The 26,544-nt window shown below is 39.0% G+C and overlaps 3 protein-coding genes across 5 annotated transcripts; 1 reads left to right on the top strand and 2 right to left on the bottom strand.

Annotated features, from left to right (window-relative positions):
• Nucleotides 1-2,589: 2,589 nt before the first annotated feature.
• Nucleotides 2,590-7,769, bottom strand: slx1b (SLX1 homolog B, structure-specific endonuclease subunit). Its single transcript, XM_046065609.1, has 5 exons — nt 7,294-7,769; nt 7,152-7,203; nt 5,454-5,771; nt 3,195-3,410; nt 2,590-2,936 (listed from the first exon to the last, which is right to left on the bottom strand). The coding sequence occupies exons 1-5, from the start codon at nt 7,464-7,466 to the stop codon at nt 2,907-2,909; spliced, it is 789 nt and encodes a 262-aa protein (XP_045921565.1). The 5' UTR covers nt 7,467-7,769; the 3' UTR covers nt 2,590-2,906.
• Nucleotides 6,886-9,925, top strand: zgc:112271 (uncharacterized protein LOC553698 homolog). 3 transcript variants are annotated; one of them, XM_046065611.1, is made up of 5 exons: nt 6,886-7,048; nt 7,158-7,233; nt 8,383-8,447; nt 8,889-8,986; nt 9,644-9,925. In XM_046065611.1, exons 2-5 carry the CDS (start codon nt 7,182-7,184, stop codon nt 9,741-9,743), a joined length of 315 nt encoding a protein of 104 aa, XP_045921567.1. In that variant the 5' UTR covers nt 6,886-7,048; nt 7,158-7,181; the 3' UTR covers nt 9,744-9,925. The 3 variants fall into 3 exon arrangements, with proteins under 3 accessions (XP_045921567.1, XP_045921566.1, XP_045921569.1); XM_046065610.1 differs by lacking the exons at nt 6,886-7,048; nt 7,158-7,233 and adding an exon at nt 8,068-8,154; XM_046065613.1 differs by lacking the exons at nt 6,886-7,048; nt 7,158-7,233 and adding an exon at nt 8,165-8,192.
• Nucleotides 9,926-18,168: 8,243 nt separating this feature from the next.
• LOC123980758 (protein C-ets-1-like) lies at nt 18,169-25,699 on the bottom strand. The gene is made up of 8 exons (XM_046065300.1): nt 25,584-25,699; nt 24,268-24,323; nt 23,265-23,384; nt 22,922-23,125; nt 21,713-21,910; nt 20,152-20,371; nt 19,925-20,039; nt 18,169-18,381 (listed from the first exon to the last, which is right to left on the bottom strand). Exons 1-8 carry the CDS (start codon nt 25,697-25,699, stop codon nt 18,169-18,171), a joined length of 1,242 nt encoding a protein of 413 aa, XP_045921256.1.
• Nucleotides 25,700-26,544: the final 845 nt, after the last annotated feature.

Genomic DNA, 26,544 nt, shown 5'->3' with positions numbered 1-26,544 from the left:
TGTGAGTTTCGCAGTTAATATTTGTCTTTGTGAAATAGCAGTTTTTAGAGTATGTGGTGCCAGCATGCTTGACTGTAAAACAATACTGTCACACACACACACCTTACAGGGATACGTCCCAGTTTTTATTCAGTCCACTGGCGTTATTTCTGTGTGTAATGTTACTGAGTCTCAGAGGCAGGCTGGACAAGTTCAGGTCTATTGATACACTGAGGACACCAAGGTCATGCCCTCTTTACTGCCTATGGGAACACTGGAGGTTTTAACGATCTGAGGAGAGGTTTACCGTTTGTACTTGCACATTTTGGGATTTGAAGCCTATGTAATATTTTTAAGACTTTTCAGGCAAAATGAATACATTGAATAGAATGTATTAAAGTGACTTAGGTACCGTGGCAGTGTAGGGACAGCATTTCGTCCATCAGTATATCATCATCAGTACATACTTTATGTAGACAGAATTTACTGAAAATATAATTTCACAGTTACATTGATAAATAAAATGGAAAATATTTTATTTTAATATTTTAAATTCAGAAGCCTTTTTTGGTGGCCAGCTAAAGTAGGTGGGATCACACTTGGGGACCTTGGACTCATGTCCTCAGTCATTTCAAAAATTCTGGCTATAGCTCTGAAATGTACATTTCAAACTAAGATGATCTTTCCTCACCATGTCTCAACTTGGTCACACCTCCAGCAGCTGAACTTGGCAGTCCTAATGTGATGAGCATGCAAAGTCGCAACTTTCTCCCACCTCACTGGAAAATTGGCAATTATGAGGAAGCCGCAGCGTGTATTCATGGAGTGTACGCTGCCTAGACACTTCACTCATCAACAGAAAAAAATACTCCAAAATGAGATTTCTATAGCCCCGCGATGGACTGGCGACCTGTCCAGGTGTACCCCGCCTTTCACCCGATGTCAGCTGGGATTGGCTCCATCCCCCCACGACCCTGTACAGTTGACGATGGATGTATGGAGATCTCTACAAACGTCTTAGCCTATAGCAGCATAACTAAGGGATGGTTCAGGACTCACCTGAGCCAGTCCTAACTATAAGCTTTATCAAAGAGGAAAGTCTTAAGCCTACTCTTAAATGTGGAGATGGTGTCTGCCTCCTGAAGAATGATTTTAAATTCTATTCTGGATTTTACTGGAAGCCAATGCAGAGAAGCTAAAACAGGAGAAATATGATCTCTTTTCCTGGTTCCTGTCAGAACACGTGCTGCAGCATTCTGGATCAGCTGAAGAGTCTTAATGGACTTTTTCGAGCAGCCTGATAATAAGGAATTGCAGTAATCCAGCCTAGAAGTAACAAATGCATGGACTAGTTTTTCTGCATCATTTTTAGACAGGATGGTCCTGATTTTCGCAATATTACGTAGGTGAAAAAAGGCAAAGATAACTGAAATTCCTCACGGAGGTGCTGGAGGGCAGGGCAAGTTCAGTGGAGATCACCTGTGTGTAATCAGCTTGTGACAAGTCATTCTAGGTTAAAGCTGTAGCTTAAAGGTCTAAAAGCTAGTTAGTCAGTGTCCTTGAAAAAAAATAAATTTCTGTAAGAAGAGTTCCAAAACATCTGCAACACGTTTACAGAAAAGTACCAATCAGAGGAAGGATACATTAATATTATAGGCAAAATGGGGACAATCTTTATTTAAGGCACCTTTACTGGTATCTTTAATCCTAATTTTTGGATTGTTCAGTTCATAAAATGCAAAAATCATCATCAAGCTACCAAATTCCTATCATACACTTGCTTTTTTGTTTTTCTTTCATTTTGTTATGAAACATGATTCGGCGCTGCTCTCATCATGACTCTTTTAAGCAGACAACTTATCATCTCAGGAAAAAGAACACAGGTGGAACAAACAACATTTGTTGGATCTACCCCTTGTTTTGTAATTTAATTGAATAATTAAATATTAATTTCTTTTGTTGCTGTTTTGCCTTAAATAATTACCTTAATACAATGTTAATATTTTCATTTTTGTTAATTTGAGTACTTATTTGGTTTTGAAGGTACTGGCCAGCTTGAGCAGGTGAATCTACATATAGGGCTAGTCACATTTAGCACAGGTAGGCACCAGGATGGTTTTTGGCAAGAGAGGCTGCAGATGCCATTTGTTTGTTTGCATGCTTCAATTGAAATAAACTGCATAAACGCTATGCTTGCCTGGACATTAGACTTTTTTTCCCTGCGTAAGATTCATTCCTCAGGTGCCTCAGTGGCCGTTTGATTTAGAGTTTGTTTTAATTTGGTTCTTTTTGTCTGATTTAAATTGAGGACAAATTGCCACTACAACATTAATTATCAATGTACTTTGGAGTTCAATTTGGGTAATTTCAACACATTTCACGAGTAATACGTGACAGTGAGTCAACATGCCTTATACCAGGACACTGGAACTTGACTGCAGCCTTTATTAATATCATCAGCTACACCTGTGCTTGTTCCTGCCTACGACGTGTATTTACTAGATTTATATATAACGTAACAGAACTAAAATCAGACCAGTATCTGTTCAGTTTGACAGCTTGTTTCAGCTGTAACTGCTGTATTACTGGGACAGAAAACGATGCTTCGTGTATAGTACAAAACAATCACGTTTTATTTGACACAAAATGCATTAAAAACGTGTTTCTCCCCACATATATTGCATTAAACACATACTTAAGCAGACATTGTTAAAAAGATACTTCATGATTGAATAATGAAAATGAAACACAGCCAGTGGCAGGATCCTGGAGAGACATTCCTGCCCGACCACTTACGTTCACTGTACGTTCCTGTTCAGTTTGAAAGGGCATTTCACATAATCTACATCATTCTCTGTGCCAGTGTAATGTGGCACCAAAGTTTATTAGGAAGGGAATAAAAGTTCATATTTGCAGGCTCCACTCTGTCATATCTGCAGTTCATCTGTCCAGTGGCTCTGTGGGAGATCACAAGACAAAAACTACATTAACTTGTTATACATTATAATTCTTAAAATAAATATTTTTACTAGTCTTTAGTACAGAAGGTAAATGTGGATGTAACTGCCTTTAGTTTGAATTGATTAACAATGTCTTTAATTCACAACATGTGTAAACTTGCAATGGTTTATTTAGTGAGACATTCTAAAATCCAATTTACTGATCATTAAATATCTGTAGTATTTCCTCTCTAACCTAATTGTCCAGTAGCTTACTTGGGAAGCAGATGGTGTGACCTCCTCCACGTCTCCAAAGCAGCCATGTTTATGGCGAATGAGGCTCCCCCACAGCACAGAGCGACGGCAGGACGGACATTCACCCTCCACTGGCAGCAGGTGGGACGGCTCTGACTTTAGGAAATGTTTGGAGAGGCAGATCACGTGACCTCTCATTGCACAGGACGGGTGGAAACAGCTCAGCTTTTCTGACACCTGGGAGAATCAGAATCCGCTTTATTTGCCAGGTATGTGAACACATACGAGGAATTTAACTCAGGATTGTACATTGCTCACGATGTGCTTACTTATACAATCATACAATAATAAAATCCTAGCTCTGTAAGGAGAGGACAAAGATGTATGGACTGTCAGTTCACCTTACTGCCTACAGCTAACTATCACGTTTGTAGTGATAAGTGTTTGTTTGTACTGAAATCCATTAAACCTTATTTCCCATCATGTGCTCTCCGCTCTCAGAATACAGGGTTCCAGTCTGTCCCCAGAGTTAAAAAGAAGACAGGGGGTCACACTCTACACGAGCTGACAGCAGCTGTGTCACCCGACGCTGGTCTCTAAACCACGTTTTGTCAAGAAAACACAATGTGAAACAGAAAATGATGGGACCTACACACGAAACAAATTTGTTATTATAAAGATGGCAATTATAAAAAAAAGAATGCACAGGCAGGTAGCAGGGATTGTCTGAGCTACAGAGAGCTGGAGGGGATTGAAAAGTGTTTTGCAGTGAAAAAGTAGCTGCCTGCTACTCCTGATCACAGCCTGACGGTCAGCGAGCTCGCCGACCAGTAACTTGGGCTTAAAATCGTGTAGTGTGAACTCGACTTAAGCTGAAAACTCACCTTTTTGCTTTATCTTCCAATTAATACTTATCCTTCCATACAGAAGACCTGTTACCACTTTATTTCTGGCAGTTCGCTTTCAGACTGTAAAGCCCCTTGTGATTTGTGATATTGGCCTAGTGACTTGAAATAAAATTATTTTTCTGTTTACAATTTTTCTGTATGGATATTAACATAGTTTGCTATTATACTAACTTAATGTTAGTATAATAGCAATCTAGCATGTCAAATGTTACAAATTAAGTGTTAGCAAACTTCAGCATGCAAACATGACAGCCTCCAACAGTTGTTAACATTGTTAACTAGTTAATGCGCTTTGAATTGTGCTTTAAGCCAAAGTCACTTATTCATTTAAGTACCACAAAGTCTTTCCTCTGGGGAAAGCCTCAGGCTAAAACTTAAATTTTTTCATCTATCAAGTGACGCAACACATTTTTTTTGTTGTCCAGTGAGCATTACAACCTCTTTCACTGCAAGCGAGGCTACCGACTTTTAGGATAACAGCTTTGCATCATGGCAAGAATGCTTGCTTGGTTTCTTTCTTCTGGAAGTAAAATGAGAAGATGGACTTGTTAATATGGAGATGAAAACCATATTATCATCTCAATGCTGCTATTTACATTCAACCTAGACACAAATTCAATGTTCTGGGTGTATAAGTGTATGAATATAAAGAATTGCAGTTGTTTTTTTTACCATATACATTTAATTATATGTTAAGTTCTATGTGTGTAACATAAAGAGACTTTCATTTGGTAATACATCCTTGTGTTGTATAATGATAAATAAAGTAGCTTGAAGTCTGTGTGTTAAAACTACAGAGCTAGACTTTAGCCTAGCTAAAGGCATGGGGAAACGGCTAGCCTGGCTCTGTCCAAAGTGAAAAAATGCACCTAATAACAACAACTTTAATCTGACTTATTAACAAAATGCTGAACTAGTCAAGGTACAAGGTTGTTTATTAGTCATTAAACAGTACAAGGCTGCATAACAAAACAAGATTAGTTCCTTCCTGCTACACACACACAACATATTAAGTGTAGGCCTATGAAAATATGGAAACATAAATTAAAATAAAACAATATATAGTTTTTTTTATGTACATATATACAGACACGTATACACCCAGAACATTCTGCAGTGCATTTATTGAATTTGCATCAGGGGTGAATGTAAACAGCAGCAACCAGATGAAAATATGAAAGTTTCATCTTCACTGGGAAACAGAGCCCACCTCCTCTCATCTTTGCTGGAGTCTTGCGCTGACAGCTCTGAACATGGACCACCTGCTGAGTGCTTGATCCGGGACTTTACTAAAAATACTCAAAAGCACTGTATCATCAAATCTTTAGAAAGAACACAACAAAATCCTCATTGATATCTAAAGAGACTCTACCTTGACCAGCCCTTTACAGAGAAAACACCTGGTTGTCTCCTCCTCCTCTCCTGCAGACTGCAGCGACAGCTTCTTCTTGGCCCTCACACTCCCAAAAGCAATGGGGATGTGCAGCGGAGGCTGCAGGCTGGGCTCAAAGTCCATCCTGTACTCCTGTTTTAGCCAACGGGCCGTCAGCGGCAGTCTATTCCACGGTGCCACTCGCAGCATGTTGGAGACTACCCGCCAGTGGAACTCCAGGCTGGACTCTTTCCTGGAGCGTCGAGAGACCTGGGAGAGACGCCTGGAGGAGTGAGGGTGCTGCCACGCCCACTCAAACTGCCAAATATAATGATGATAGATAGAATAAGGACACAAAGGCTTTTAATAATACCTGGAATGGAATTTAAGACCAATATAATATGAATTTAACCCCCCATAATACAAATGAAAATAATGGAATAAATTGCTTTTCATCAAACACATTTGTTTGATGAAAAGCAATTTATTCCATTATTTTAATTCATATGAATGAGCAGAGTAAGACAAATGACACCAGGAACTGAATAATTTAATTTTAATTTAACTTAATGGAAACAATCTGAAATTGAATTTACTAAAGACAGAAAACAGAGTAGTACTACACTTGGATTAAACATTTGATAGAGCTATTTAACATGGGTTTTCATTAAAAACATAAAAACTACTTAAGATTTTCAAAAGCTGACGGAAACACTTTATTCAGCATTCTAACAAGTGAGTTCATCTAAAGTCTGGAATGCAACAAGAAACCTTTGTGAGCCACTGACCCACACTTTTATTTTTATTTTCTGTGCCAAAAAGAGGCTGAAAGTGAAACTAAATGGAGTCTATTCACTGACTGTATCTGTAGAATCTGAGTGAAAAGATGCTAAAATTGGTCTTGCTATTTTGTATCACTAACAGTCAGCTTCATGTGTGCTGGGGATGGGGCTGGTGACACTGTTCGACTGAAAAAGATGGCGACGTTTCAGAAGCAGTTTTCACACATGAGAAAATAACAACACAGAGTCGTTGTGTTGTTCTTTCTCATTCACTGTGAACTAACTCTGATGATTCGGGGGAGGTAATGAATGGATAACAAGGAGACTGTGAAAACTCCTAGACACTCTGCTGAGTTATTTATTTCTGCTGAATGTAACTGTAATGAAACAATCAGCTAATAAAGTTTTGTTTCTCACATTGACTTCACTTTGTGGCCTCAAACACCATGTATCTGTCTCGCTGTTGACCAGTTGGGAAACCAACAACACAACTTTGTTTTTAATGTAAATCCACATAAGCCATGTCTTAATATTGATTCTAGAAGCATCTATGGCGGTTAGTAGATCTGTTTGAATGAGGCTGTACGTTGAATGAAGCTACAAGTTGTAGCCGCTGAGAGATCTGTTTGATCAGTGAACAACATTCAGCACTCCGCCCTGATTATTCCTAGACGGAAGATGCTACACCCAGATCAGGGTTAGGAACCGAGTCTGAGGAGAAGCGCAGGTATGGTTCCTGAGCTCGCAGAGGAAACAGGTTTAAAGTCTAACTGTTGTTTCAGGGGTTTAACACGCTGGCAACAAAAATTTTAGGTAAGTATCTTCATGTTTTCGTCTGCATATAGTCATATTTGATGTAATTAACTTGGATACAAAATACTTAGTCCAGTCACTTAAAAAACTGCCACTTACTTACCCTCAGGGCAGCAATATCAGAGGGAAAGCCATGAATAATGAGGACCATCTCCCTGAACAAAACAGAGGAAGATATGTAGGATGTGAGTAATAATGTGATTGCTTAGAGTGTCCATCATGCAGTATAGTACAGTAGGTCACACCATGGTCCTCTTCCACTGGTCCTCTTGGCCCCCCCTCTGTGCCGTCCAGCGTTGTGCTGTCCGATCCTGCGCTCAGGGTTCACAGTGAAGCCGATGTAAATACGGCCTTTGAATTTAGGGTTGGTGCAGTACAGCATGTACACACCAAAGAAGCTTTCTACCTCAACTACCATTGTAGAATAAACTAATTTGTTATTATTAAGCTCCCTAATTCAACGATTACTTTAACACCAGACAGAGCACCCATGGAGCGTTAACTAACGTTAACGTCAGAAACATAATGTTAACGTTAGCTAGTTAAGAACACGGTAAAGACGTACAAAGACGGACGATAGAATTAATGTAAAACATTAGCCAATTAATTTGAGGTAATGCTGTCATTATCATGGCAGCATTCCTTTTGCTAGAAGACAGATACTTTAAACATTGTCATACAGAGACAGACCTCCACCGTTAAAACGTCTCTGTTTCAACAAATGAGTGGATGTAACGTTAAGCATGTAAACAGTGTCCGTCTTAGTAGCCCACAAAACTGCCTGATAAAATATCGTTAAGAAGGACTGAATTTGTCCCAATGTGAGACTAATAAAAATCTCACATTATAAATAACAACGAATTAATGCTCATTTATCTTACAGTGAGTGAATTGTAAAAGTACAGTTTTGCTTACATGAATCACAATTAACATTTTAGTTCGTCCTTCTGTAAGGACCCCTAATATCATGATTCGCTACTTTAAAAAATATATCCCGCCCACAAAGTGCACAAGCCGTATCTGATTGGCCATCGTTTTCCTTTCTGCAATGCAATTGGATATTTCTACGGTCATACATGAGGGCAGCAACATCAACTCCACGCACAGTAAGTGAAATTAGCTGGAACACCTTACAAAATCTTTGGTAATGAGAATAAACTTCTAAATCAAAGCTGCATTTCGCAATTGTGCTGCTACGGTGTTTTAATAGATATAGAAATTTAAACTTGAAGAATGCTTTTCCGGTGTTAGCGTGTCTGTTTTTCTGAAATATAAATCTAACGTTACTAACAATTAACTAGCTAACGTTAGTAACAACAGTTTTGTTCATGCAGACATGGCTATAACCGCTGATCACATCCGGGATAAACTTATTAAGGAGCTCGCGGCAGTGCATGTGGTAGGTTTCTGGCTGTTATTTGTATGTTCAGCTAGCTGATGTGAGTGCTATAGCGAGCAAAAACACAGGCCAAACTCCCATCGTCAACATCACGGTGAAGGTTTAAGGTTATGTTAGTCACGGTGTGTATTTTAGAAGAGGATGTTGGAATTTTTATATTGGTTTAATTATGTAACGTTAAGTGACTTTACTTTCAGTGTAGGCTGATATGTGATGTGAATGCCACACAGCTGTCAGTTAGTAATATTACGCCAAATAAACCACCACTAAATTGAATGATTTTTGAGTGGAGTTTGGCGATGTGTTGTTCTAAGCAGGTCCCCAGAAATCTAATAAGGTAGAACATTAATTATACAGTCAATAATCATATACAGTCATTCAGTATAAGTAGCACGAGAACGAGCTGACTTTTGAGTGTAACTTTTATCTGGTCTCCTCCAGGATGTGGAGGATACATCACCCAACAGATGTGCTGCCAGCTTAAAAGTCCTGGTGGTGTCTCCGCAGTTTGAGGGCAAACCACTGTTACAGAGACACAGGTATTACACACTGTAGTAACTATCTGGCAACGCACGTTTGTAGTGCAGTTTTTACTCAAATCTTTGGTATAAGTTTAGTTCAGAAGACATCACAAGGTGGGTTACATTGCACAGCTGGAGCTGGTGGACATTTTCACTTAGGGGTGTACTCACTTTTGTTGCCAGCAGTTTAGACATTAATGGCTGTGTGATGTGTTATTTTGAGGGGACAGCAAATTTACACTGTTATACAAGCTGTACACTCACTACTTTACACTGTAGCAAAGTGTCATTTCTTCAGTGTTGTCACATGAAAAGATGTACATTGGGTTCTGCTGTAGATTTCAGAATGTGACTGGTGTTTAAGGGAGAGTGGGGTACAGTTTGTGACATCATTCTCTACAGTATAAATATATATATTTAATTGAAGCCCGCAATGGTGTTCAATAAGAGCTGCTGTCATTTAGGATGATGTATCAGCCTTGTGAGTGCAGGTATCAGCAGATGCCAATTATCCCAAAATTCCAGATATCATACAACACATACATTGTGGTTACCTAGGCTCACCTGACACGCCACATCAGGCTAACTCAGAGAACAACACTGCTCGAGATGCAGAACATTCCTCTGACTGCTGGACGTGTACACACTCCAGACCTGTGTCTTGTGTTTGAACAGGATGGTGAATACGTGCCTCGCTGAGGAGCTGAAAGAGATCCACGCTTTTGAACAGAAGACCCTCACACCAGAACAGTGGGAGAAACAGAAATCACAATGACACACAAACGCACACACATTATATCACACACGTGTCAGTTTATAACTTCCACTTTAAAACAGGCCTTATACTTATCTGATATGTAGAAAGACAACAAGTGCTCTACTTAATTTCCTGTAAATCAGCAATATTGACATAAATGCGATGGAATGTTCTGCTGGCAATAAAACACTTTGATGCTGTACTTGTCTTTGTTATTTGTTTCCTGAAAGTAATTTATTTCAGATCTCAAGACAAGGGAATGTATTGAATGTAATCACTTTTTTGACGGTGTCAGTGTATATTGGATGCATATTTTCTAACATTAGTCCTTAAAGGATAATTTCAGGACTTTTAAACCTGGGCCCTATTTTCACATTTTTGGAGTCGAACAGACTAGTAGGTACGAAATGTTTTGAATCATGAAGCGAATGGCTTCAATTAGGAGTCGTGAACCAGCTGCAGTGGCTGCAACATATTCCTTTGGAGCAATTGCGCCCATCAAAATTACATTAATAAGCTCAGACTATTATACCAGGTGTCTGACAACATCATGGAAAGCATCCCTACGAGGGACTCCCAGGGACACCCTTTGTTTTTAACAGGAAACTGAAGTCTCACTCAAGGACAGTTCTCGCTCTGAAATCTGGTGAGAGGTGAGTTGTTGCAGGCAGACGACGGCGGAAACAGCTTTATTTTTATTCTGAAGTGGGTTTACACATGCAAAAAATTTGCTTTGGTATTTTGGTGCATAACAATACATATAGTAGGAAAAAAATATAAGAAAGATTAAAGCAAGTCCTGCAGGTCAAGAATCAAAGGCTGTTATTTAAATTACAGTTTATCGGGGATGTTCAATGAGTCATTAAAGTACTCTGAAAAAAATCTGCTATTCCATGAGAAGAGGGCAAAATGTGTTGAATAGTTTTTGACGTAAAGCTCCAGAACAGCTGCCAAATAGAGCATGAGGTGAACTTCTTTAATCATATTTGTATTTTTAGGTTGAATGACTATCACTGCAGCCTCTGGGGATCAGTGGGGGGGCTTTAGTCCAATGAAAGACCAATGTCAGGTCCATGTGTGTTTGTGTTTATGAGTTCCATTTACCAGCCTCTAACAACAGATGAACGGGTCTGTAATCAAGCGCACACCATGTAAAGAATGGGCATTGCATATAAATTAGATGAATACATTAACTATACAAAACATCACTGTAGTGCACAATATGTTTATTCCCCAGTGAACATGGATGTGTACTAGTGAAGCCTCACACAGGTCTCCACGAGGTGTTATTACGACCCCCTGCTTGTGGGGTTTTCAGGGCGACTCATCACAGCTGTGTGCTTTGATCAGTCGATCTGGGGGCTTTTTTAGGGCTCTGCTGGTCTTACAAACACCCATCAGCCACCTGAGCCCCCATCTACACTACTCACTTTCAAAACACAGTACAGGCTGAAGATGACCACAAGATGTCCACACTCGACTCTTTTTGTAGAAATGAAACAAAAATTGGAAAATCAAATAAAAATTTATTTTCTTAACTTTTTATGTGTCCTGTGTGATGTGCATTTGGTATGTTTTTAATGAACCTGGTGAAGCCAAAGAAAAGTTTCTAGAAATAGATAATCAAGTTAAATCTTATTTTATCAATCTCTTTCTTACTTCCAAAACCTGTTTCTTGTGCTTCTGTAACATGTGTTCCTCTCCTCTTGGGATCAGTAACACGTACAGTAATAGTGGAATAATTAGAAATATCACATATTAGTGATAGTAAAATAGTCTGTGCATTGGTAAATAATCATAAAACCCAGGGGACTAATTATTTTATTTGGAAACATGCAGAGTTCTTCTTCTTCTCATAGTGTAAAAGTGCTCTTAGGAGTTCAATAGCGTCTATAATCATTAAAACCACTCACATCAGACACACCGGTGGTGACAAAGAGACAGTAACTCCTCCTCATGTTTTCATGACATGTACATTGTATAGAGCATTAGGCTTGCAGCTGAGCACGAGTATATTTGTTATGTTTTAAGTATGTTTACTAGCTGAAATCTATTCGCCTTGTATTAGTGATTAGTGATCAATTTCATGAAAAGTAATGATATTTATTCTTTTGAAGAGAAAATCTTAACTCAGGGTCCTAGCTTTTCAGGATATTTCAGTGATAATTTCAGTGTCTTCATCAGTTAATAGAGTTTGCTCAATATCAGAGTATGGAGGCCTTTGTGTGGAACTTGGGTCATCTTGTGATTCGAGGTGGTTTTGTTTGGGAGATCATAACCTGTTAGTGGCCTCCTTGATTTGGAGTCAGTGATGAAACCTGGTGGTGGATGCAACAATACTGTAGCAGACAATGTTTCACTTTTGTCACATTGTACATAAAGAAGCACTTTCCTGTGTGACACATTCAGGTTTCAACATCTCATTTACATCCTCAGATTTATAGCGTGAAAATAAGAATCTGTTTGCAATAAGAAATGGCTGAATGCTGATTTGATTTTATCCTTCAGTGAACAAGAGACAGAAACAGAGCGAAGCATCGAGTGTGTGAAGATTACTTCCACCACTTACCCTCCCAAGGCCCGCTAATGGAAGAGCCGACGCGGGGGAGAGTGTATGTCTTTGTCTGAATGTGTGTTGGGAGTTTATTCACTGGTCAGGACAGAGCTTGTCTCTTTTCAGTTTTGGAGAGTACGACATTAACCTTGTAATTTATACCATAGCAGTTTCCCTTGGGGAGCGGTGAGTAATAACAAAAGAAGAAACAAAACTGAATCATGGAATACCTTATTCTGTTTGGCTTTAGTTTCAAGTCAAACCTGTGCTCCAGCCATTATCCATTATCAGAGCTGATCTGATAGAGGTTGAAGCCCTTACAGATACCACAATTTATGTGTTTTATGCTGCAATTTCAAGTCTATAGTTATCCTGTACTGTATGTTAATGGGTTAGCACAGGGGTTTTCAAAGTGTGAGGCGGGCCTCCCTAGGGGGACTCCAAACAGTTTCAGGGGAGGCTCAGTGAACGGCAGTGAAACAATATTACATTACTTATTGCATTATTATCATAATAATTAAGTATCATTATCGTTTCCCAAGCTTTGCCTTAGAGGAGGCCCACAGTCTCAGACTTTGAAAACCCCTGGGTTGGCATGCACACAAACTATCCACCAGATGTCCACCAGAGATGTTTTTGCAAATTCCCCTCTCACATTTTAGTAAAGGTGATCTTAGAATCTTAGGCACTGTCCACATGCATATGGATGTTTTTGAAAACTAATGTTTTCCTCTACGTCACATACAAACTGAGTGTAGGTTCACTAAAAAAGAGATTTTTAAAAACACCTTCTAAGGTGCAAAAAGTGTGGAAACAATGACTTCATAACATCATTTTTGCAGAATTTGTGCAAGCCCGTTGTTGCTATGTGTAAATAGCATGCACACAACACTGGCGGACTAATGTTTAGCCAGCACTACTAGGTTTAACCACAAGTTTCTAACTTAACAGCATTGCTGCACCACCAAAATTGCTAACATAAATAGTACATTTTTTGTGTTGCCTTTGAAGATAAGCTTTTTGGGCATACAACATTTGGACGTTGACATAGACTTTAGCGTCTATGCACCCAGCATGCATGTTTGAGCATTTGGAATCATTTTTGAGTTCTTGTGTGGATGTAAATAATTTCTAAAACAAAGGTAATCTTTTAAAACGGAGGGAAAAAAATACATTTTCAAATGTCTTATGTTAAAATGCTGACTTGGTGTTTCAGGTATAGACTCCTATATAAAAAGGTTTCAGGGTAACAGAGCTTTTGCAAAATGCCAGCCAAGTGAGGGCTGAGGGCTGTGTGCCACTAAAGTTAAGAAGACAACCTTTAATCACTTCTAACTTTCTTTGTGATCACTAAATTTTCATTTTAAGTTTCCATGAAACAGAAAGCAGATCTATTTGACTCCACATATTTATGTATTTTCCTGCAAAAACATGAAACTAGGGACATTACGTCCCCCTGCCATGCACCTAGCAAACCAAACCTAGATGACTGGTGTAGTGAAAAGTGGCCCACTGCAAGGAACCCCGCTCCCTCGGGTCACCATCTCCGGACGCCCTTAGCGCATTAACCTCTAGCTAGGAGGCTAGGAAACTAGCCTCTGATAACAAGCTAGTTTCCACACTAGGTACTGGCCTGACCGTCTGTGTTGAATGTCTAACTCCAGATTCAAAAGTCCCCTAGTCAACCCCTCACGCTTTAGAGTCCAGAGAGCGGGGCACTGTACACATAACCTGGAATGAGCTCCTTAAAGGGCCAATTTGCTGGTTATCTGTAATGAGGTGTGGTAATGTAGACAGTGTGGATGTTAAAGTAAATACTAACTTACCAGTCCAGAAGAGGGTGAAGAAAACAAAGACAAAAAATGAGACAAAAAAAGTTTTTAGTTTTCTTAAGGCGTGCACCCAAAGAGAAACTTATTTATTTTCAACAAGCCCCACAGAGTTCACGCAGAGCTGTAGCGTCAGCAAAGAAATAGATGCACCCCACCCTTTTCCACAATCATTGGCTTGATCATCACATTGGTTGGTTTTTACATTACTTTTCCTTTTATGGGTAGATGGTCCTTCTGTCCAGTAGTTGCAACACCCCTTTGCCTCAGTTCACAAACAATTCTCCAAAAAAGGTAATAAATCATATCATGCAGGTCTCTCATGTTAGTATAATCTTTTAAATGTTTGAAGGCCAAATATAGTAGGCCACACTTCTCGAACAAAATAAATGAACATCCCTTCTCTTACATAATCTTGAATGCATGCAGAAATAATAAAAAAAAAAGTTTTAAATGCATCACTCCAAAAGCAGAATACATTAAATCAATTCATGTCAACACTCATTCTATTCTCCTCATCTCTTTCTGGCCTCCCCTGCTCCTATAGTCACAATGTATGTGTCAGGCAGTCAAACAGTATCTATGAAGGCCCCCCAAGAACCAGAATCAGTTGCTTCCAGTGTCCTTTTCTTCACATTTATCTCATTCTCACAACACCAGGTAAGTAAGTACATTTATTGTCACAATATAACAGGTTATCGAGTGAAATTGAGCCTTGTAACTCCCTTCTTCTACGTAGCAGAGAATATACATACATATAAAAGCAGTTATAAAAATGGTAAACAGAAATAAACTGTCATCAGTGGAGCAGTGCTGAGGATGAATTAGAGTTTAAGAGTCAGATGGCTTGTGGGAAAAAGCTGCTCTGCTGTCTGGTGGTGTGGCAGCAGAAACTTCTATATCTCTTCCCAGAATGCAGCAGGGCGAACAGGCTGTGGCTGGGTGGGTACTGTCCTTTAGTATCCTTTGGGCTCTGTGCAGGCACCTCACCTCACCGATATCACTGATTCTTGGGAGATGGGTACCAATGATCTTCTGAGCAGTTTTAGTCACCCGCTGCAGAGCCCTCCGGTCCTGGGCCGTGCACATCCCATGCCAGTTAGTGATGTTTCCAGTCAGGATGCTTTCTATTGCTCCTCTGTAAAAGCTGACAAGAACTTGGCACAGGAATTTGGCCTTCTTAAGCTTCCTCAAGAAATACAGTCGTTTCTGAGCTTTCTTCACCAGCGTGGAGATGTGAGACGACCATGTCAGGTTCTCCGTGATGTTGATTCCCAGGAACCTGAAACTGTTCACCTGCTCCACCTCAGCTCCACTGATGTAGACAGGAGTGTGTCTTTATCTCCTACCTAAAATCAACGAAAAGCTTAGTTTTGCTGACGCTGAGCCTGGTTCTGTTGCCCTGCTCCAGTTCTTGCGCCCATTCCCTTGCCAGTCCTCACCAGCGTTTCCTGCTGGATTTCTATCAGTGCTAGACACGGATCCAGATTTACAGAAGCATTTTATCAGTCAAGCATTTGTGGATTTTGTGTGAATAAGCACGGTAGAAGAGTCACAAAAGAATCCACACAAATAGGTTGAGATTCACAAACATATTTCCATTGAATATGCCAAGTTGATGTACAAATGATGACATGCAAGTTGTAAATTAGAGGCACAGATACAGTTCCAGATTTACAGATATCACTCTTCATTTATTTGTGTTCTACGAGTTACGTATCTTGAAATTTGTTTGTGAATCCTTATGAGACTGTTCTTATCCCATAACATCAACCTAGCTACAGCTGTTGTTTGTGAAACTTTTCAAGGGACACTTACTTCCTGGCCCTGGCCAGTTCTGCTGTCAACAGCTCCTCACCTTACATGAGTAATTAGTATTAGGGTTAGGATATTATGTTAGTCTACCACTAAAATGTAACACATTCAGTAAAATATAAAAATGGTAGTATACTTTCTTAGTATACTAGTCCGAGTAGTACTATTCAAGGGCCGACTTTAGCATTAGGCAAGGCAGGCAGCAGTCGTAGAAACAGAATAATTTCAACCAGCCAGTGGCTACAGCAGGTTGAGTGATCCAGGACCAACATTGTAGCTTTTGTTTCATTAACCCAGAAACACTGACTCAATGACTCAACTTTCTCCCCCACATCATTTTGTCACGTTTTTTCCATGATTTTTGAAGGTCCGTGTTTCATCATGTTGTGATGTGGAGAGTGGGATTTATTGACATAGCCAATTATATTAAAATGTAACCAGTAACCACAAACTATGGGCCAGTCGATCAATTTTCAACTGCAGTTTTTTGTCTCTATTTCATTATTGTAAATATAAAATATAAAATATGAAATAATAAATATATTCCTCCTAACATCACAGACTCAAACGCAATGGAACCCTTGGATACATTTGGCCCCAAAATAAAAAATAAATCAATAGAAAACTTGACAACATGTCATGACTTATTTAGAGGTGGATGACACAGGAGGGCACCCAAAGCATTTTTTGTGTAATTTACAATTACAAGGACTCGTTTGTAAGAAAAAAACACTGAACCATTAGAAGATAAAAAAAAACATTTTAGACAAGAAATTGAATCACACTACATTTCATCTTGGCATAACTTCCATAAACACTTTTCTTTAGCACTTGTATGTACTATTTACATGAGTATATTAGAAACCAGCTTTGCAGATGAAACCGTGTCAGACTGAGAGGAGGCATTCTTAAGTCCACAGGAGCAGAAATGTATTGCCTGCTGTATCAGGAATGAGATGAATAAATCAATAAACAAGCATTGTGTGATATCAGAGATGTTGAATTAGACCACTTGATTTCTCTGCAGGAGTTGACCATTCCAGTCGCCCACACACAGCACACCTCACATATGTAGTGAAGTGAAAGGCAAAAGGAGTTGGCTGAGCAAGAGTGAATCCATCAATCAGGTTCCATTAGTCCAACCACCAGCTGATCTCTCTTAATACACCTCCTGGCAGGGATTCTCTCAGGCTGGATCTCCTCAGTCTACTAGACAAATCATCCTGTTTGCTTAGTTTCTCACTTGAAGGAATTATTTGGATTACTGCTCTCTCCTTTAGAAATAATGGGCTCTCTCTGTGCAATGTTGAAATTGTGCTTTTGGTGTGAAAGCCCCCATGATAATGCTACGTTCACACTGAAAACAGCAGTGCTCAAACTGATCATAACACTGTTGATGTTTAGCAGGTAATGCTAAATACCATTGACATATGTCATTTCCAAGGTCAACAATGAGCTGTCAAACTCAAACCCTGTTGATGTGATATGTACTGTGAGCTCTTACTAGTATTTATTGCTGCTCTTACTAGAATGTACTGTCAGTTGTAGATCTGCCAAATGAGTAAATGTAAATGTAAATGTAAACATAGGTGAGACGGCCCGAGAGAGAGAAAAATGAAACATTTTGGGGGGCATTTTTAGTCCTTTGTTTGGTAGCGATAATGGAGAGAAACAAGAAACGAGGGAACAAGAGAGAGAGATGCAACAAAGGACGCCAGCCAGAATCAAAATTAGGATGTTACGGTTCTTAGTCAGCATCTTAACTCCTACTTTAAAAAATGGAAAGCTGAAACACGTTTAAAAGAATCACACAAGGTTATAACATGTCTGCATAGTAAATGGGCGAAAACACAATGTATTGCTTAATTCTACAGTTAATCAATAATGACAACAACTGGTTAATTTTCTTTAATAAAAGATCAATATTATGTAGTTTACAGTATATTGACAAACCAGACAGGGATAAAGGACATAAAATATTTTGTAGTGAGTCTCATGGTTTTTACAGTCACAACAATGGCGATAAAGTGCTACAATTCACCCAGAACTTATATCAGCAGACAACCTCAGCTTTCTCCCACACACACACACACACACACACACACACACACACACACACACACACACACACACACACTGTACAATACCCTCTGAGCTTCAGATGGTCGGTTCTCATGAGTAATGAAACACATAAAAAGCTGCCCAGTATCCCTTTGCTCCTTCTTGCCAATGTTTGTTGAGGTCATTAGTGACTCTTGTTACTGTTGTCCAATATGGCGTGCAGCTCCCCAGGCTCATATCCCAGCAGGCTTTGCAGGTTGCAGACAAAACGGTAGACGTAGCGCTTGCCAGCCGTCTTGCGGATGATGTTCTTGTCGTAGTAGTATCGTAGACCGCGACTCAGCTTCTCGTAGTTCATCTTGGGTTTGTTCTTCCTCCGACCCCACAGCAGGGCCACCTGGAGACAAAGCTACATCTTAACTCCAGAGGTCAATGACAGTAGGCCTCATAGAGCTCCAGATCCTTCATCACTTTGATAGCGTTAATGATAACGTAGGCCTATATGCTATTTTCACTTAATGTTACGATAGCATCAGCCTCATCTGGCTCGTTTTCTGTGTTTCAGTAACTTTAACATTCGTGTCATCTGCTGCAGCTGCAGTGTCACGTGGAGCGGCAGCAGCTTTAGCTGCAGGCTTACAAAAACACTAAAAGAGGAGTGTAGTTTGAGTTTGCTCGCGTTTCACATCTCCTTAAGTGATTCACATTAGTTAATTTCAAACGCCACGCAGCTATTGTTGTTGTTTGGTAGGTGACATCATTCCCAGTGGGTATACGGAGTATCTTTTTAACAAGTAGCTACTCAAGGCCATTATGGATTACATTCAAAGGACGTCCTACACTTGTTGGTCCCCCTGTCCAAACAGAATTAGGTAAAAAAGCCTTCATGTTTGCTGCACCTTCTGCTTGGAACTTTCTTCAGAACTTGTTGAAATTGACTGCCTTTATTTCTTACAGACATTTTGTTTAAACTCTGAAGGATATGAAGCAGGTGCAAATTGGTCAATGTTGCTGTTTATAAAGTTGTATTCTGCCTTATTCAACACAGGGGCTTGTGTTATATGTATGTGTACTTGATGTCTTTTGTTGGAAATTGTTCTTTATGTTCTTTTATGCTGCATCTTGGCCAGGCCTCTCTTGCAAAAGAGATTTTAATCTCAATGAGACTCACCTGGTTAAATAAAAATAAAAAATAATAATAAAAAAAATAAAATAAAAAAATAAAAATAAAAAAAAATATATATATATATATATATATATATATATATATATATATATATATAATTTCTTAATAAATATACCTAAAGAACCCTCATTTCTTGACTGGCCACTCTCTGCTGTCTGAGAAGACACCTTTTGTGCTGTGTCAGCCACCGTAGCTGTCCGATGCTCTTTGAAAGGTTAGGGGGCAGTGGTAGACTGGACAGATGGTTGCAATTCACAACCCTCACCACTAGATGCCACTAAATGTTACACACTGAAGCTTAAAGTTCATTTGTTGGTTTGGTTTATTTCTAATTTGCCTAGCTGTTTGTTAAAATGTATTTTTGAGTTTAACAAGCTTCCCTGGTAATGCAGCCTAGTCCCAAATCGTGTGTTTTTTTGTTTTGTTCTGATGTAATGTAAATAAAACCTATGCTGGTATAGCACCCTGTGGTTCCAGTTTTTTCTGGCACTTGTGTATTAAGTAGCGTTGGGTTACATAAATCAACTAGATATGATGTGAAAACACACCACTGAAGTTCTCTTTTAAAATGTTGACCGAGCTGAGCTAGTAGTTTCCCCCTGCTTCCAATCTCTTTGCTAAAGTGGACTAAACTAGTTTTGTGGCCCCATATTGCCCTTCTGATCTGACTGTGTACAACAGAAAACAAATGTATTTCCCCAAATGTAGCAGTGTGTTACGTCCTATATTGTTCAAACCCACAGGCTTTATGTACCTCATCAGGATCAGTCAGCTTGAACTCCCACCCGTCTCCTGTCCAGCTTATACATGACTGACAGCTGCGGTCTGTGAGAAGCTCCAGCAGAAACTGCCACAGCTGAATGGGACCCCTTCCTATTGAAACATGGCGGGAAGAATACATTGAAGACCTGCTGCATGGATTTACAACTGACTTGAATCTCTGAGAGAGAAAAACTTTGTCGTTCCTCCTTCAACCACTACTCACCAATGTAACCAGCAAGGACAGCAGCGGCTCCGCCCAGGTCTGTTTTGGTGTCTACATATTCTTTGAAGCTCCTGTGTGGCTGTGGTAAAGTGAAGACATCTTCAGACATGATCTCTTCTGTCACTGCCTCTAGATCCTGGAGTGGACCAGTCCATGATAGAGAGCCCACAATATCAGAGTCGTCACTGTGAGCAATCTCCACTTCTAAGTCTGTCTCTAAAGTGCAGAACAGGAGAAACAGGAACAGGGGGCAGGTTCATGAGGACAGAGGTGTAGCTCAGGTGTAGCTACATACTGTATAAAATAACCGCAGTGGTTTACAGTCTTCTGGAACTATTCATATAAATTCTGAGAAACTCAGAAGCTAAAAAAAGTCAATTCGAATTTGCTGGGTAGAATTTTTGTCACTGAAAGCACTGTTGTAGTAACTGGTAAAGTAAATACTGATATCCTGTGAACACAGCAACTCTTAAAGCTTAACTTTAGCTTAGCTTTAACAGATTTTTTTTATTGCATGTTTGGCTACTTGGACAGATGTAGGCCTAAAACACAACATCCTAAATGCAACAGATGTCACACTACACCTATTTATGCTTCCAGCAGACACACACTAGAGTCATGTTTTTGGTCTGGTTAATTAAATTAAAATATTCACTCTTCTTTTAGCTATGTCTCAGTCTCCACCAACTCCTGAGAAACACATGTGGGCGTTAAATGTTGCACCTTTTCTTTGTCCTTTTGTGGATTAAATGCAATGCTAAGACGTAGGCTATTTTTTGGGGGAGAATTCTGTTGAAATAAACAACCTGAAGCCAACACTCTTTCTTTAGGTTTATTCAATCATCTGCAGATGGACAGTGACACACATACCTCAGAGTATGTGCCCTTTTGAATGAAATTTGTTAGAAATAATGTTTAATCAATCAATTAACTCTTTTATAACACATATAAATAGTTCCAATAAAGCAGACACAGCAACATTAGCATTGATTTGGAGTCACATCTGTATCCACCTGATGAATGTAAGTTCAGTATTCACTCTCTTTTTAGCTCTGTTTTGCTCTCCACCAACTTCTGAGAAAAACATATCTGGACACAAATCCAAACAATGAGCAAAAAGAGACTAAAAAGTTCAACAAAGCTGAGGAGAACAGCTGAGTTGGTAATAATCTATCTATAGGGTCATCACTATGAGCTACTTTTAGACATAAAATTATTGAAAATACATTAATTGAGATTATTTCAAATGTTGTCCAAGCACAATATATTTGGTAGGAAGTCATTCCAATAAAGACTGATGCTGATGAGGTAAATACAGTTTTGCATTAAACCACCACAAACAGAATCTCAGGGAGGAAAATTTCAAAACCTGGTTAAATAAAACCAAAACTGTAGTAACTACTATCTCATCCTTAAACATGACCAAACAGTAACAGGTTCAGGACCAAAGTAGACTGTGATCACAGCTGTATTAAATGACCAAATAAACACTGTTATAATTCCCTGTCATAATTTGCACCACATGTAAATGTTTAAATGGATGAAGTCTGTTTTTACCTCCATTCCCTCCTGTTTCCCGCAGCAGAGCAGCAGCACTCATGTTCCTGCTGGGGTCTCCTGTTTTGAACAGGTAGTGGTCTTGATGTTGCACAGTCACAGGGTCCAGGGTGTGAAGGTCTGTCCTCTCAGTGGAATGATACTGGACATGGTAACTATGTTTGTCTGAATGCTCCTGGACACAGTCCATGTAGTTTTCTGAGGAAACATAGACAAGGGACTCATAATCCTTTTTAGAATAATAACTAACAATGTAGAAACCACATGTAATAGTGATATGAATGGTAATTGCGTAGCCAAAAGAGAAGACACATTATTACCTTTGTTGATGTGAAGCTGGCAGTAAGATGGTATAGTACATGTGGGTAATAAAGAACTGCAGTCATATTCATTCTCTGAAGAATCGGATTCAAATGACAAGGCATTTTTGTAGTTTTAGAATTATTACACCATCATTGATTTAACAATGTAAAGAACTACAGGAATATAATACAGAACATGTATTAAATAATCCATGTACCTGTGTAAACATATGGAGACATTGCATTTCTACACATTCTGGATGCACAGTATGAAGCAAAGTTTATAATAATTACAATAAATGTCATAAACATCTGGCTTGGCAGGCACATGAGCACAGAAATTGTGCAAACACAAATTGGTGTTGAATTGGATCCCAAATTATGAATTTGAAATATTTATATTGATCAGTTATATCGGCCCATGTTGATGATGGTGTTTGCCTTATAACAGGGTTTCCCAACCTTTTTGAGGCCTGTTACCCTATTTTAAGGTTTCACATTTTATACATTTAGAAAAATGATGGGAGCTCCAGACGGATTGTACTGTGTATTGATAATGACACATTTAAAACATTAAAACAAAATTAATTTTAACTTTTAAATTGTGTCCTGTGGCGTTATTTGGGGTCATGATTACAGGGTTAAGAAAGTTCCCTCTGGGGCTGAGGTCATTGTTTAAATTCACTAAACTCCTCCAACTAATTATGCAAACATAATGGTAAAACTTTTTCATCTGAATTTGAATAATATTTTTAAGTTACATATATTTTTCAGAAAACTATGAGTGCCTTTGACAAGCAATGAACTTTATCGAAGGCGGGTTTAATAATGAGCAAAGCAATCTGGATGTTTCAAGCAAAAAATGTGAGTTTGAATGAATCAGTTTTCGATTGAAAAATGTCTTCACCTCTCCTCATGGTCTCCAGGTGCTCCCACAGGATCTCTCCTGCAGTGCAGTCGGACATCAGATCCAGGAAAGACTCTCTGTCCAGGCCACACAGCTCACTACCCTGCATGCCTCTCAGGTCTGAACCCCGGCAGTGGAGACCAAACTCAGCCTGGCACCAGTCCAGCCAGACGTTCACCTCCCACTCAGACCACAATTTAGGATCTGGACATGTGTAAATACGCATAAATCTACATCCCTAAAGAGTACCAAACAATTCTCTATAACGTCTTCGCCTCCTCTAATAAAATCTTTCTCTCGCATATTGATGGATCAGATATTGTGCATGTGGCTCAGCCTGTACCCTGTGGAAAGTGATGGTAGAGTCTCTCCTGGGCAAATCCAGCAAAACTGGCCTTCACAGCCTGGCTCAGGACCTCCTTACTGGTTGGGGTGAGAGGAGGGACCTCCAGGGTATCCAGCTCTGGGACAACAAGAAAATATAAGGATCCTGATGTTCATTTCATTTTCACACCATAAACGTATCAGAAGCCTGGTAGAGGCAGCATAGTTAGACAGTACATTCCCATTACAATGTCATCCCAAACAAACCTGCACGTCCTCACCTCCATGTGAACACTTTATTTCAGCCCCCTTATTTAGCATTTATGCACAGAATACAAATAGGTAATAAAAGGCTTATAATATACAGTAATGTAGCATTTGACAGAAATTTGTCACTGCGTCTTCATACTTTACATTAATATGAAATATTAAATATTTGTTAGTGTAATTGCTTTGCAAGCAATTAATATATATATAGATGTATGGTATATAAATACTTCTTCACTCTCCATTATACGTGAGCCAAATCCATCTACCATGAGATGCAACTGAAAGCTCTGAAGTGGACCGTGGGTTAAAATTCATGATCCTTGAAGCTCAACATGTCATGATGAGTTTCAAACACATTCATTAAGAGTTTTAAACTGCCTGTGAATTACTTATTAACAGTTAATAAATACTAATAACACACTAAATATGATAAAAGCCATGTAAAAACCATTGATTATCAATTTATACACCAGATGCTTCACAGGAGAAGCCATGGTTGACATATACATTCATAAACACTTACAAATGTCCTTTTATAACTATATTAAAGTGTGCCATGAACCTTTTATGAAGTGTTTACAGTTCATGTACTGCCTATAAAAACTCAATAGGGTGGTTAAACTAAAGGGTTGCAATCACTTCTAATAAACAAGTCAAGTTTAACATTCACTACAGAATGATAAGATTCAAACAAGAAAACAGAAACAGTTGTTGACTGAAGAGTGAGAGGAAAACAGGAATAGTTATCTTACCATAAGTACTGCAGTCCATCCCAGTGTGTAAGAAATGGGGCATCAGGTGGAGGAAACTGAGAGCACAAAGGGGGGAATGGGGCTTTAATACGATAGATGGAAGGGGAGGAGTTGTGATTGACAACTGTCAATCATGTGGATGTGGGAGGGGCTGGGAGAACAGGTCAATGAAGATGGGTTACAACTCCAAACATGTGTTTTTATTAGTGGCAATCATCCAGTAGCTGTTGAGATTTTTTATTCTGGGTCGTGGACCGACTGCCCGACGTGGCAAATCCCAATTAGCAAACAATTACCTTGGCTAAAAACACTTGAAAGCCTCAAAGTTCTTTTTGTAAATCCTTTTTGACTTTTAAAACAGCAATTTGGTCAAATATCCTTAACTCAATACCCACATACTAGTTTTCTTCTGGAGCTTTCAGCCACATCTCATGACCTTCACCAGTGGGTTTGTTTGCCCTGTTACCACGACAGCTAAGCAGACGGTGTCCACTGATCCTGAGGAAATGTACCAAGTGGACTGAGTTAACAATCCTTTGTCAAAGCAGTGTAGCAGGTGCAGCCAGAGCCCTCGCCATATTTAAATTACATAAACCCCAGACCTTCGTCAACTAACTTCTTGAGGTGGTTTGGGTGACACAACGCAACATACATTGTAAGTTGTTGCTCCACCACAAGCCTCCAGCACAGCTTCACTGCTTGTCATAGATTTTATCTATTTATTTTATTTTAATTTTGAATATATTATTATAATAACACACACATGTTACTGTTTCATTTATTTATTTTATTTTAAATATTTATTTTGATGGAATTTTTATATTATATATATATAAATATTTAATTTTTTTTAATTAACACACAAACACAACTTTTACTGTTTTATTTACTTATTAAATGAAATTAATTGTTCTTATGTAATTTATATGTAGCTCTGGCAATACTGGTGTTATAAATTCATGCCAATAAAGCTGATTCCAAATGAATTGAATTGATTTTCCAAGTGTTTGGAACTCTACTGGAGAGATGGCCAGCATTCTTCCAGGTCATGTTCTCTCAATTGGTGTTTTGATGATGGTGATGTAGAGCACTGTCTAAAATCTGCCAGAGGTTTTCATTTGTTATCTGGTGGCAGTGAAGACCATATGATTCGAATCATTTTCATAATTAATTTTCAAACCATTCAGCAAGTTTTCCTGCCCTGTATGGAAGCATCTACATTTACTATTTTTTCTACTCTCCTGTGTTCAGGACTTTACTTTGTCAAAGTCTCAGACCTTTTTTGCAATGCAAAAAGAATCCAGGACTTTTATTACCCTCTGCTGGCCGTGAGTAGATAGGGGCTCAGGAGCAGAACACAGTTTACTTTAACCTCGTTTCCCTGCTGTATGTGTTTGTTCTCTGCTCCCAGGTTTCTTGTCCTGGACTCCATCTTCCAACCAACAATGTTATTTACCTCAGTCATCTCTGTACAGTTCATGTTTTGGTAGTTTTTACTTTAAATGTTAAAATAATCAAATGTTTTCTCAAATATGAACCTTACCACCTGATCACACACGTGATATTTTGTCACTGTCTGGTAAAAACTTTGCATCTCCAATGTTTAGGATCATCATGGTCTCAGATCAGTTGAAGCCTGACATGCTCCTGCAGGTTGAGAACATTCTCAACAACTGAAACAAACCAAAAAAGACTTGAGGCTGCTCTAAACCAAGACTGTTCATGTAAGTGAACAAATATCATGAGTTACTTTTTCATTTGGTTTGAGTTACTCTGAAAAGGCATTTGAACTGATTTTACTTGCATGATCTGGTAAGACACTGCTCTCCTAATGTACAAATTATTATTATTATGAATACATTTGTGTAACAAGAGCTAAGCACCATTTTTTCCTGAAAGCTAATCCCTGGGGATCTTTCAAAAAAACAGAACGTCGTTTAAAAACACAGTTTTAAAGATATTTCTAAAATCCTCAGATCCTAACCCCCTGGATCAAAAAACATTCCACGTGATAATAATAAATAAAAGATTTATTAGCTGTTTCACAAGAGTTTTAATCCAAATAAAGATAGTAACTGGACGTGACCTTGCTTGATTTGTAAACACAAATGTCACTTCTAGGAGTGGTAAATACCTCGAATTACTCATTTAATTCAGTCACAGGGCCTTCAACAGTCAGTGTGGGTAAAAATAATAGAACTTCGACAAAAACTCCAAAAGAGAGGAAGAGGAGAGGACAGACAGTCGTACCACTGCTGGGAAGCCAACCTGAGATGG

This window comes from Micropterus dolomieu, linkage group LG12 (genome assembly GCF_021292245.1).
Source record: "Micropterus dolomieu isolate WLL.071019.BEF.003 ecotype Adirondacks linkage group LG12, ASM2129224v1, whole genome shotgun sequence".
NCBI lineage: Eukaryota > Metazoa > Chordata > Actinopteri > Centrarchiformes > Centrarchidae > Micropterus > Micropterus dolomieu.
Note: the sequence above shows the minus strand (reverse complement) of the source record. Positions and strands in the feature narration are given on the sequence as shown.

Bases quoted from the DNA above. Each gene is read 5' to 3' on its own strand.
- LOC123980758 (XM_046065300.1), bottom strand. From the start codon at position 25,699: ATGGAGTCCAGGACAAGAAACCTGGGAGCAGAGAACAAACACATACAG. The intron at 21,911-22,921 runs GTGAAGACATTT...ATGTTTCCTCAG, and splicing joins CCTGGAGACCATGAGGAGAG to AAAACTACATGGACTGTGTC. The intron at 20,372-21,712 runs GTAAAAACAGAC...TCTGCACTTTAG, and splicing joins GGAAACAGGAGGGAATGGAG to AGACAGACTTAGAAGTGGAG.
- zgc:112271 (XM_046065610.1), top strand. From the start codon at position 8,097: ATGCAATTGGATATTTCTACGGTCATACATGAGGGCAGCAACATCAAC. The intron at 8,155-8,382 runs GTAAGTGAAATT...TTGTTCATGCAG, and splicing joins CAACATCAACTCCACGCACA to ACATGGCTATAACCGCTGAT. The intron at 8,448-8,888 runs GTAGGTTTCTGG...GGTCTCCTCCAG, and splicing joins AGCTCGCGGCAGTGCATGTG to GATGTGGAGGATACATCACC.
- slx1b (XM_046065609.1), bottom strand. From the start codon at position 7,466: ATGGTAGTTGAGGTAGAAAGCTTCTTTGGTGTGTACATGCTGTACTGC. The intron at 7,204-7,293 runs GTGTGACCTACT...TGTTTTGTTCAG, and splicing joins ACCAGTGGAAGAGGACCATG to GGAGATGGTCCTCATTATTC. The intron at 2,937-3,194 runs GTAAGCTACTGG...GATCTCCCACAG, and splicing joins TCACACCATCTGCTTCCCAA to AGCCACTGGACAGATGAACT.